This window comes from Phalacrocorax carbo, chromosome 2 (assembly GCF_963921805.1).
Source record: "Phalacrocorax carbo chromosome 2, bPhaCar2.1, whole genome shotgun sequence".
NCBI lineage: Eukaryota > Metazoa > Chordata > Aves > Suliformes > Phalacrocoracidae > Phalacrocorax > Phalacrocorax carbo.
Window position 1 is genome coordinate 109697613 of NC_087514.1, and position 13218 is coordinate 109710830.

Genomic DNA, 13218 nt, shown 5'->3' on the forward strand with positions numbered 1-13218 from the left:
GAAATAGCAGATTGCAGTCAAGGCAAAGAGAAAACAAGAGAATGGGAAATAAGGAAGAGTGTAAACAAATCTCATTTTTAGAGTGTTTTGGTGTGGACCAGGAGTGTGCTTTTGAAGGTGATTCATGACATGGTCTTGGGGTGCACAGCTCCGTTTCTTCCAGATGAAGCTAAACTGAAAGATGTTCTCCACGGGCATAAGTAGCACACTCCAATCAGAAATGGACATTCAGTCCATAGGATCACATGAGAGGCACCCAGAAACACATGTAGTGAGGATGTCAGGACCTCTGGACCAGCTGTTTTACTCCTCTGTACCAGCTGTTTTGCTTTACAGATCCAATCCTCCAGCATCACATTACCTGCCCAAACCTAAATTTGAAATATTGCGCATTACTGTGCTGACCAAATTGCCATAAGGCTATCCTCAGGGGCATTTACATTGGCTCCTCCTTGTTTAAAAAATAAAGACAACATTGCTGGGAAGTCAGGCACTGCGCGACCTCTCTGATCTCCAGAACCTGCTCTTCTGCTCAGTCATATTTGGTGTTGGTCTCCAACACACTGCAGAAAATATCTACTTGAGAAGGATTTTGGAAGTTAAAGATATGATAAAGAGAAAGAGGCAACGGGCTGCCTGGCCATGTCCTATAGGATTTGTTTCAGCACAGTTGCAGTGTCTCTGGGATATAGTTTAGATTAATCATACGGAATTGCCCAGCCTTTGCCACATGTCTTTATTATTTAGCTATGCAGTGCTGAATAAAATGTGGTAGAATTTTTCTTAAGCATTATGACTTATTTAGCTTTAAATAAAAATTATTGTCTACTCTGTGGTTAAAATGCTTTAGGGACACAACATCAATGTACATGACAGAAAAATCCTTTTCCCATTCTCTTCAGTGACAGCTTTGCTACTGGGCCAAGTTTTCATGTGGAAAATGCAAGGTAATTATTTTAGTGTCATATCTCCGGATTGACAGAGAAGCAACAAAGTGTCTATAATTGTTAGGGTGCTTATTGTTTTACAGGGCTGGGAGAAATTAAATTATTATCATCCTTCCTTTTTTTTTTTTTTTTTGCTAGAAAGGAAAATGTGCCTACTGAAGTATTCAAGTTTTTTAATATGTTCATGCTGAGATGAGTAAGAAACAGAACTGCTGACTTCGAAATATTGGGAAATAGGTATGACCATGTCCATATGAGTCAATTATACAGGGAGTATTCCCTGCATATTTTTCTGGATCATCTGCGCTATTCATTTATATGAACAGTCCCAGGATAGGCTGGCTAGTATTCTCCCAAACATGATCTGAGGGTTAGCAGAGGCCAAGGATTGCTCCTGGTGGGTAGGTTGGATGCAATCACACCAGTCTGGAGACTGATTTTAACATTTTGGTGGACCCAAGCTGCTTTATGGAAATTCGTTTGCATGCTGGAGAATGGTCCTGAAAATGCTGGATTGACTAGTAGAGTCAGCCTCTGTGTGTATTTATTTTAATTTGAGTAACATTCAGGAATTGATGTGGAAAAGTGAGTTAAAGCAGCGATATCTCCATAATGCAAAAGAAGAGTGGATGTAAGGGAAGGCTGGCTTCTTTTATATTGACTAGCCCAAATAAGGACTGGTAGCTGCAGTTGTTTAGGAGAATCACAGTGTTGCAATCTCTTATCATTCCTATCTGTGCCCGCTTTGGATGCAAACAGCAAGAGATGGATGAATCTGAAGAAACCCCCTGTTAGCCACACCCTTGATGCAACTCACATTCTTTGTGCATTGACTCAGGGCTATCAGCTTTCCTCACTCTCTCCTTGCCATAGATTTTGCAGCACTAGAAACACCTGAGGAGACAGTATTTTGAGCAGTTGCTTGCTATATTTGCACACAGCATTGAACTTCAGGTGGAAGATGGGTAGGGGTACATCAAAGAACATTACCGGGAAGCGAAGTGGGAGAGAAACGGAAGAGGAAGAGGAAGGGAAGGGAATGAGCACACCAGCCCTGGCCAACCATCACACCTGAGCTTGGCTCTGTGGGACAGGGGACAGGCTCATGCCTTGTCCCTCTCTGTCTGTCACTGTGGACATACATGGACTATGACAGCCTGTGCATGTGTGTCAGGAATTAGGTGAGCAAAGGTATAAAGCTCCTTCTTTGCTTGTGCAGAAGAGACAGTGAGAGTACTGCAATCAGCAGTATTAGTGTTCATATTCAGACACCTACCGTTACTAGTCACCTGTCTTGAATAACTATATGGTGTGATCTGGTGACATTAGCTCTACTTCTACTGACATCCAATTTATTGACAGCATGTTCAGATTATATTTGCTGCAGTCATACAGAGATGTATGATTTCTGGTTGAGCAAAAAAGTATATGTAAAATCAGTGTAAGTCGCCCTAACAAAGTACAGAAATAAGGCAGAAGCTTGTTTCTATATAGGAAGCTACTGCACTGTTTAGTAACAGAGATTTTGGACGTAACATACGTCCTTCCATCACAGTATCAGTCCTTATGTCCTTACCCTTACAAACTGTAAAACTTACTTAGGTAAGAACATAGCAAGAAATGTCTAGCTTCAGGATTTGTTAAAGTATGTGAAAAACCACAGTAGTCCCAACATGATGTTACAAACACCGAAGTGATGGATGCTTTTAAGCAGGAAATGTATTCTACCCTTTGAAATGATCTAGTAGATGGCAATGGAGATGCCATATTGCCCGGCAGTTCAATAGAGAATTTGCAAGAGGGGAAATAATAACTATTTAGGAATTAAAACCGCATACTTTTGTCAATATAGTATCATTATTCCCATGTTACCCTGACAATATTGTTCTGTTTATGTTATGAATAGTAATGTTCATCTTGAATACTGAAAGAATTTGCGATGCCCTTTTTTTGTTTCATGTATTTTAGATGTTAATGATAATGCACAAAGCCATTTATTTTTTCTTTTCTGCTTTATACTGGTCAAAAATTGAGGGGTTGCAAAGAGGAGCCGTAATTCAGAGTGTGGCCAGCAGTTTCTCCTGTGCAATGGATGGCATAGGATCTTTGGGTAATAAAACCCACTACAGTCACACAGTTTTAATATTTACTTTTTTTGTTGCCTACTTTCATTAGTGAATAAGCTGGTGCTGCAAATCCCTATCAGAGTTTGAAACATTTTAGAAGTCTGTTTCTGAGTTAAGTGAAGCTTCCCTGGAAAATGCAACATGGAACTTGGTGACTGAGGTGACAGCTAAAACCTGATGTAAAAAAAGTGTAGGAACCCTCTGGAGATAACACTATGGCCATGTGTTGAAATACTGACTGTGCAATTTACTGCAATTAAGGTTTAATTCCAGCACCCCTGTATGTGTTGGGCTTGTCCTTTCTAAGTGCTGTTATACAAACAAACAGTGTGACAAGAAGACAGAGAGAATCTGAGTGTTTAGAAATAGATATATTTTCATCAGGGATGCTCTCTAGAAGCAGCATGATCTGACGAGGATTAAATACAATGTTTAGCATAAAAACAGCTCTTGAGTGATAACCCTAGCTCTGCCACTAACACTCTGCCCAAGGCAAATTATTTTACATCTATAAAATGGAAATGATAGCTACTAACCTGCTTTACAGGAGATTTGCGAAGATAAATTAGTTAATGTTTGTGCAATGTTTTCAACATACAAAGTGCCATAAAGCTCCACGAATTATTACCTCAGTCCTTGCTTTAAAACCTCAGCGAGAAGTCATAGAATACAAACTACAATGCAAACTACAATGTCCACAATCTCAAACACCATGCAAATGAAATCTGAGCAAGCTGGATTATAAAGCCCTGCTAGTTCGGCTCTGCTTCATTTCTTCTCTTCTAGTAAAAAAGCCTGCCCTTTAAAACCACTTTTGCAACATGCAGAGAAGAGCTACGTTGCCATCAAGGAACAGTTGCTGATGAATTTTTTTTTTGGAGGGGCAAATGCTGACCCACTTCTCAGTGGATAATGAAAACCAACCTATTTTTTGGTTTCTTCAAGGAAAGGACTCAGCAGCAGGGATTTCTTTACTCTTGAAAGGATTTTGAGACTCTATTCTGTTTTGTGAGGGAATGTGGAAGAGAGAGGAGAATTAATCCTGATTTTTCTACCGATAGGGAAACTAGTTATTCATCCTCTAATAGTTACTTCTCTCCACGTGTTGCAAAGTAAGCAGCTCAGTGGTGCAGGCAAGCAGTAGTGAACAGTTGCAGTTCAGTTCTGCAATCCATCTGTATCTTCATATGATGGAATGTCCAGCTTTCATGGACTTTACTTCATATGTCAGCATGTTTACACCTAATATATAGAAGGGAGGAGATATATATGTACTTTAAAACAAGTGAGTCAAAATGAAGCTGAAGCAAAATGTTGCTTTTAGTGTGATATATAGTATTAATTTAAAAATCGGTAGTCAAAAGTTTGGCCTTTGTCCCATGACTTTTGATCCATGCACGCATGCAACTGGTAATAAAAGTTTTGCAATATGAAGGAACATTGCATGCCCAAGCCTAAATTCATGTAGTTAAGTCAGCTTCAGAGGAGTTATACCAAAGGCAGTCACTGGGTATGTGACCAGCTGTTTAGGGAAAATGTCATGTTTGAGTTCAAACTGTTACAGGAATTGTTCAGTTTTGTACAAAAGGCCTGAAAGCCTTGCCTGTGATCATAAGCAGCTCAAATCTCAGTCTTAGAGTCTCTTTATGTATCTCATGACCTTGGCAAGTAGAGCACAGATACCACAAAAGGAACACGGTTGTGCTCACAAAGGTGGGAGGACGAATTCACAGCAGCTTGCTGCACAGCCCCTTCAGCAGTACTGCACTGCCAGCAGTGGACGAGAGTCTTTTGTAGTGGGTATCTGCAGGGTGGGAAAGAAAATTTAAAGGGGGGTTTGCCTAGTTTTCCCTTGCTCATCATGTCAGGAATGAAGGAGGAGTTTAGTTAGGATCAAATATTTAGTTTTCTGTGCATATACGTACAGGCAGTGTGTGATGGGAGGTGAAGTAAGGATGAAACGTTCCTGCTCAGTATAGCAGGTAGAATCACAATTGCAGGAAAAATTCTGCAAAGCAAGTATTTGTTCTTTAGCATGTTAAGACAGGACTTGGACAAGTTTCTCCACTGAGTTCATATGCAAAAGATGTTTTTCTTTCCCTATGTTTAGTTTGTTTTCCAATTGTCACATTGAAACCTTTCTTTTTCTAGATTTTAAAAACTCCATTGCCTTCCATAGTGATAGTTTGATGCTCAACATGCATGTCTAGGGACACATGTTTTTATTTAGTATTTATCTACAGAACTGATTTGGGGTTCATTTCTTGGTTGTCTGAATTGTGCTTCCTTTCTCATAATGCAAGCTGCAATCATCAGTGCGTGCTGATGTTTTGCACATCTTCCCTCCCTAGCAGTTGATCTTTTTTTCCTGGGCCTCTCATTTTTAAAGGTCCTCCTATTTGTCTAAATAAATGAAAATGAATCATATACACGTAAAGTTTATGAAGTTGCACTGCGTGAGCATCTTGAAGCAAATTGCATTAATGTCATATTGTAAGCACAGATTCTGCCCTCAGTTACAGCCACGAAACCAATCACAGGACTAGAGTTCCTTGGATGCTGCTAATATCTGGAGTTTACTTCAAAGTACATCTTCCACATTATTTACAGAATATAATCAAACCAGAATGTCTACTAGAGCGTACAAAAGCTGACTTGTAATCCAGTTCATCTTAATAAATGATTACAGGCATGGCAGGATGATAATATGGTTAAAGGCATGTGGTCAGGTGTCAGGGTTTGCGCTAGGAGAAGTAGATGGGATGGTGGCCGCCTTTGCCTAGTTAGGACAGTACTAGTTAAACTATCAGAAAAAGATTGTACAGAGGAAGTTGACTGGTAGGAGAAAAGTAATGCATCCTTCAGAGGAACGTGCATCTCAGAGGAAAGTCAAGATACACTCAGTGGCTATTTTGCAATCTATTGTGTTCCAGCGCCCTGTGATAGGCACAGGCATTTAGCACGTAATCTCCCAAACCTCGTGTCATTAGGGGACTGAAGTTCCAAATTAATCATAACAGTTCTAAGGCTTCATATCCTCTTGACTGTGTGACCCAAGTCTTCACAAGAGCTTTATGAAGAATTACCATCAGCATTTAACAAGTTTCAATGTTGAATCATTATTTACTCTGAGAGATCCCAGCCCAGACAAGTGATACTTCTATGTCCTATTAACGTGCCTGAGTGACAAGACGGTGTTTCCTCCCACTTTCCAGAAAAGCAGCCTGTTAAAAAAAAAAGAGGTTGTAACCATAAGCATAGTTTACTGAATAGCTTGGGTTTGCCTCTAGGGGGGAAAGATGTTGCCGGGGAGGGGTGGGGGTGCTGTGAAGGAGCATCACGCACGTACTCTTCTGCTTAATGTCTGCAGACGTCAAGAACACTTGTATTATCGTGTGTTTATTAAGTAACTTGCTACACGCAGCGAGGAGCACTTTCTCACTGCCGGTGCAGGGGAATAGGAACGGCATGCACAGATACGGACCCTGTTATCCTTGTGCAAAAACACGCAGAGAAGAGGTGGTGGCCAGAGCCCTGGAGATGCGCCCTTGAAAACGGATTTAACCTCCGGAGCGGCTTTGCTGTTGCTGCTCCCCGATAAAACGCCTCAGCCCTCCCTTGCTCGCGCCCCCCTCCCTGGGGAAGGGGACGGGAGGGGTTTTCTGCTGCCAAACACCCCGGGGCATCCGCGCTCCCCGCACAGCCTCTGCCCCTCCCCGGGGCCCGTCCTCCCCAAGGGAGGGGACACGGAGCGGGGGAGAGGCTGTGCCAGGGCCACGCCGCTTTATTGAGAGCAGCGGCTCAAACGCACGCTCAATGCCTTCAGCAGCTACCGGGCAGAAGCCTCCGGGACGCCGGGCACCCCCCGACCCACCCGAGCAAGAAGAGACGACTAAAGTACCTCCCCTCCGCTTGCCCCTCCTCTCACCCTATATCCCGGGACAGGTGGAGGGTCCGCCCATTCCCCACCTGGGCGGGGAAGGCGCTGCCGATTCCTCCTCCCCCCTTCTCCTTGCTCCCGCCCTATCCTCCTCCTCCGCGGCGTCCCCAGAGGGAGCCCCTGCGCTCCGCGGCCGGGAGGAGTGCGCAGCCGGGCGCGCCCCGTCCCGCAGCCGGCTCCAGCCGCTCCGCAAGCCCCCACGCACCCGCTGCCGCCTGCAGCAGGAGGAGCAGAGGGAGGAGGAGGAGGAAGGCGGCAGCAGCAGCAGCAGCGGCAGCCCGCCCGCAGCGGGGCACGCACGTGTGCGCGCAGCCCTCGACGGCCGCCCTCCAGCATGGTGCGCGGAACCGCGCCGGGCAGAGCGGCGGACAGGAGCTAATCGCGGCGGCGGGAGACGAGAAGAGCCGAGCAGAGCAAAGCAGAGGAGCGGCTCCGCGGCAGCCTCCGTGCGTCCGTCCCGTCCGAGCCCCCCACCCCTCCGAGGGAGCGGCGGTCCCGCAGCATGGGCGGCCGCAGCCCCCTCGCCGCCGGGCCCCGCGGGGCCGCTGTCCTGGTGCTGCTCCTGGGGCGCGTCGCCCTCTGCTCCGCCGTGGAGGAGAAGAAAGGTAGGGGGAGCGCGGGGGTCCCGCCGGACCGCGGGAGCCGGGCTGCGGCGCGCCGCGGCCTCTCGTGGGGAGCGGCGCGGGGGAACTCCCAACTACTTCTTTCCTTAAAGGAAAGAACCAAACCAAACAACAGAGAGAGAGGAGAAGGGGAACAGACCCAAACCTATAGCGGCGACCACGCAGCCCCGACTTCCTGATTCTAGGCTTATTTTCTTTTGTGGGGGCGGAGGAAATAAAAGGGAATAAGCCTTGGCACATCTCATAGGTTGTGCTTCTCTTGTGGGTTTTTTTTCCCCTTCTTCCCCCCTCCCCGTCCCGCGTTGCCCCGCCGCTCCCGGGCGCGCTCCCCGGCCGGGCGGCGGGCTCGGCCCCGCACCGTCCCGCACCCCCGCGGCGGCGGCGGGGAGCCCCCGAGCAACAACCGCTCCGGTAACCGCCGACGGGCGCCTTGACCTGTGCACCTCCGCTTGCCCTGTGCGAAAATAATGATACTAAAGACGTGTGTACACCTGGGAAAGGGTGTGTGTGGGGGGGGCGGTGTAGAAAGAGGGGAAACTTCATGTGTGTTCTGGCTCGCCAGTTACTAAGCACAGGAGCGGTCTATCCCCGCCTGCCCCGGGTGAAGCAGCAGCCCCGGCTCCGCCGGCGCTGTCGGCCCTGGCAGTGACCGCCCGGCCCGGCGGTGCGTGGGAACGGCGCGGAGCGGGCGCCGCCAGCGCGGGTTGGCTGGTGCGGCTGGTGGGGGCGGGAGGGGCTGGGGTTTGGGTTGGTCTGGTGGGGTTTTTTTGGGATGGTGTTTTTTTTTTTCTTGAGAAACTGGTTTAGAGGGCGAGAAAACGTTTCTGCCTGGTCAGATCCGTCGCTTTTTCTCTGTGTGTGTGGTGGTCTCTTTTGTGAGTTTGGAGAGCAGGCCCCGGCTGCTGTTCCAGGCAGAGTGCAATCCTCTTTATCTTGGAAATCTGCCAGCCAGGAAAAAATGCAGATTTGGGTGGTGGTTTGTTGTGTGTGTGTTGTGTTTTTTTTTTTTTTTTTTTTTTTTTTCTTCTCCCTGTCTTTCTGTTTAAAGAAAAAGCGCGGGAGAAGAGAATTAATAGTTTTTTAGAAGGGCTGATGCATGGCTTAAAGCAACTGAGTGAGTCTTTCGTGACTGAGGACAATAAAACTGTCCTGAAAGGGAGAAACACCCAGTCCAAACGAACTAGTTGCACAACCTTCAAAAAGCAGAGAGATTCTCCTGTTCCAGAAATCAAGTTCATACCTGTTGTTGATGTAACATGGGCAGTTTTCCTTTCCCAGTTTTCTTTTCCCTCAGCCTTTGAAAATGATGAGAAGCAAGGGGAGCACATCTGCTGTGTCTGTCATAAAAGGCTTTTGAGATGCAGTCTCAGGTGCATGTGCCCTGTATGATATATAGAATGTGAGGAGAAATACCTTGTTTATAGTGTTTAATTCTGTGTCTCATAAACTTATGAGGGTGCCAGTTATTTGAGGATTACTAAATAATCAACAGCTAAGTAAGAAAACCAATAGAAATTATTCTTGGTATGTTCTGTTAGCAAGTAACTGTTCCTCTGGGGAGAGCTGGAGGCTCAGTGGCAGAGGTGGAGGCAGACGAGCTTCTTCAGGAAGCATGAATTGATTGATTGGTCTTTATTAGTTTCTCCCCACACTTAAGGATAAGCAAGAATATAAGTCAGGGGTACAGAATGAAGTGGCGTTTGAAAATTGTGAGATACTGGTTTCAAGCAACAGGTCCAACAGGTAATAGAGCATCAGTGTATGTTGAGGACCTGTCTCCTTTGTCAAGTGATAGGACTCAGCATCAGAAGTCAGAGTAATTTTGGAAGTAAATGTGCCGTAAAAAACACATGCAACCCTCCTGAGTTTTGAGACCAAATTCTGTGGATTTTAGAAGTTCAAATTGCATATGAAATGACACTTCTTAAAATTTCAGCCTGATTTGTTCTATTACAAAAAAGAGGCGATGTCTCAAAAAAAAAAAAAGTACCTGGGCAAATGTTGTTTTTGTTAGAAGAATGTCAGAATCAACTTATAAAGTCTGATCAACATAATGTTTCAATGGAAATTTAAATACAATTGTGTCTTTTCCCAAACTTTTAGAATGAGTTCTTTGAATATGGATGAGAGAAAACTGGTTTAGTTAAAACACTGGAGTCATTAAGATACAAAAAACTCTCTAATTGTGCATATTCCAGAACCAAATGGCATTACTGGAAACTGAAGTACACTCAAAAGAATCAATATCTGCCTCTATCTCTATCTACCTGCTCTGATGTTGACCCAGATTAACCGCAGTGGAACTAATCTGTATTTCCATTAATGTACTCCGGATACCTGAAAAATACCTGTGACAGCCAGCATGCCACATAAGCAAGATGCATTTGACCCACGTCCAGTTTTGTGTGTCAGTGCTCGGTGACAGCACTACAGTTAAGCGAACTGCTTTTTGTTGCTGTATATTGGTTTTATATCTCTGGTTTTGATCTATAGCTGCAGCCGTTACGGGATGGGAGCATGCCGCTCTATGTTGGGAGCATAGCTGCGAGCATGCTGGGTGGCTTGGTAGTTGTAGAAGTTGGCTGTGATGGCCTCGTGTACCTGATGTCCTCCATGGCTTTCTGAAAAACAAAGGAAAACTAAGTTCCTTGAGGATGCTGGAGTATTCCTTTTCACATGAAAAAGCTCCATCTAATATCCTGTGCAATGTTTACGTGTGTCTACGTGTGTCCTGATACTATGCTGCCCATTACATTGTTTTTTAGGTTCTGCACTGTCCATACTTACTTGTGACAGATGTATATAAGTAGACTAATGTTTGTGGACTGTGTAGGGTCTGATCTGGTTATGCACAGGCATCCAGTCCCTTTTCAGACACCCTCAGGTGTAACCTGGCTGCTGCTCCATGGGAGCTGAGCTCTCTGAGAAATGGTGGGGGCCTCCCAGGAGCAGGTGGCTGCCCACACATCTGCAGCTTGGCTGAGGAGTCAGCAGCGTCCTGTGCCTGTCTGGTGCCAGGCACCAGGTTGCATGTGAGGGACGTTTCACGCTTTTGTTACAGTACCGGGGTTGCTGGTATGCTGTTTGTCATTCCTGTGTTTGTGTTATCACTGAAGCAAGTGGAGTTTTCTGTGTGGAGGCGGGAGCGACTATGTGTGTGTGTAGGTATTTGTTTATTATTTCAGGTCTTGTCTATGCATCCATTTTTTTTTTCTCCTTGATAAATGACCAAATTTTTTTTATTTGGAAACTAAAATAAATCTGTGCAGCCTTGGCAGTGAATGCAGTTAGAGACAGAAATTTAGATACTGGTACAGTCCAATTTGGTGAAATAATACCATTAAATAAGTAGTCTTGAGTAGCTCTTACTCCAGTCCCTCAGTCCTGTGAACCGTTAAGAAAAAAACTCAAAGCCCACTGTTAAGCGCAATTTCTGAAAAGCAGGGAAGGGGAGGTAAAGTGCCAGCAGTCACCTCCTTTATTCGGGCGATCTGCAAGATACAGTGACTGCGTGCAAAATGCTACGAAAGAGATTGGCCTCTCAGCAAAGCATGTGTGCGTGGTGAGCAAACTACACACAGAAGTGATAGCAGTAAATACAAATGTGTTATTTCTTGCATCAAGAGTATATTAAGAGATTTGCAGATAAATAAGAAATCAAGATCAATGCCCCGGAGACTTCACCATCAGAGTAGTCCGTTGTAATTCATTTGTTAATTTACAGAGACTTTCAGGGAGTGTCGCACAATGTCATTATGGTCCTCAGGGCTGACTTTTGCATTCAGGTATCCCTGTATCACTGAAATCACTGGGATATACTAGCTTTAACAGCAAGATAGCTGACTAGCCAAACCAGTTCCTTCAGAGGGTGTCCTTATCTTTCTTGAGCACAAACTGCATTTGCTTACTGGCTTTTCGGAAACAAGCCTGGTGAAAGGCTTACTTCATTTTAGGGAGGATGACAGGACCTCCATGGAATGGTTTTGTGTTGAAACTGTTGATATTGCCACAAACTCCTGGATTAGTCCAAGTTTCGGTAGCATGTGTGCATCAGAGGGTACAGTCACCCTCTGTATGTGAGTGGAGTATCCCAGGAAGAGCTAACATGCATGCAAAATTAGTAGGCAGAATGTTGTGTTATAAGCATTGGCGTTTACAGGTATGAGAACTTGTGTCAAATCTCATGTTAGACTCAGATCCGTATTGCACAAGTGCTTGTGTAATGCAAATGTGGTTGTACTGTCAGAGAAATACTTTGACTTGTAGAACTTTAATTGGTGGAGCCAGAATTGGCTGTACCCACAAAAGCATCCTCTGGCCAGTCTACATTAGGAGCACTTGCTAGAGTGACCTGGCTGACAAACTTCTTTAATTTAGACAATTCAAAACAGGATCAAAGTCTTAATCTGTGAAAAGATGACCTTCCAGCTGGAGTAATCATTATTTTCGAAATGTGTGAATTGCATTAGGTATCTTCTGCTTGTGTTTAATTTCTCAAAAGCCCATTTTGCTATACCACTCTCCTTGTGCATCTACTAGGGAAAAATGCAATTCTGTCAGTCGGGCCTCAGCTGGCACAGGGTTTGTGCTCAATCCAGCTAGGATTTTGCTAGTTTCAGCAGAAAGGGAAAGTTATTAGGAAAGGCGCAGAGCTTTTATTTGCTCCTCAGTGGAAGGCATGTTCTTGCTTTTCGTTTCCCAGATTTCTTCTGTAAGAGTTGTAGAAGGTGTATAGCCTCCGATGAATACTCAAGCAGCAGTTATTGCTGTGATGGGGATAGTCACCTGCCTTGCTCTTGCCTCAAGGTTAGCTTGAGTAACACATTTTGCTGTTAAGTGCAGTTGGCGAAGTTAGTGCAGAATTTACTTCTCTGGGTCCTAAGCAGTGCTTCAGCCAGCACCTGTGTTGGCAACGATGACTTGAGTGGGAACTGCTGCTTCATGGAGCTAAGGGGGTATGGCAGAAGAGCTGGAATAATGACCACGAATTAGCAGAGGGGCCCTCACCTCTGGGATGCACCCTTTGAGTGAGGCTGATGCAATGCCACATGTCCCTAGGTTTGCGTGACGAGGGTGGGATAAAAGCTGCTTCAGATGTGATTCATCAGAAGTCCTCTGTTCCTGAGGACCACTGCTGTTCATTACTGTCAGCTCTGGGGAGCTTGTGAAACGTGTGAGGACATCAGGAGCTGGCACTATGGATTTATCAGCACTGTGTTTGGTGGGGGTAGAAGTTGTTCAGGTGAATTTTTTAGGCAGGACTTAATGGTATGCAGCATGGGAATCCACCGCTTGGCGTTTTGTATGGACTCTGAAAGTTGTTCAGCTCAGTACAGTACATGCTGACCCTGTTAAATGCATATCTGTTTGACCGTCTCCTGTGCCCTTTCCCTTCCAGGAATGCTTTACTAGTAGGGGCAGTATGAGATCTAGTATCGTTCCTGCCCATTCTGGTTTTTGATGTGTTACTTCTTGGCTTCCCACTATAACAAATGGGACTGTAATACTTCTTTTTTTTAAGGGCTGAATTCTGCTGACCTAACAGTATTGAGTAATAGTGTATTTTTTTTTCTTCAGAAATA

General features: G+C 45.1%; 1 protein-coding gene across 1 annotated transcript in view; it reads left to right on the top strand.

The window, feature by feature from the left end:
* Positions 1-6898: 6898 nt before the first annotated feature.
* The window catches only part of EGFR (epidermal growth factor receptor), a 165693-nt gene continuing 159373 nt past the window's right edge, over positions 6899-13218 (top strand). Inside the window, exon 1 of the mRNA XM_064443823.1 lies at positions 6899-7618. Within this exon, the coding sequence (XP_064299893.1) occupies positions 7516-7618 (103 nt within the window). The 5' untranslated portion in view covers positions 6899-7515. The remainder of the gene's footprint in view (positions 7619-13218) is intronic.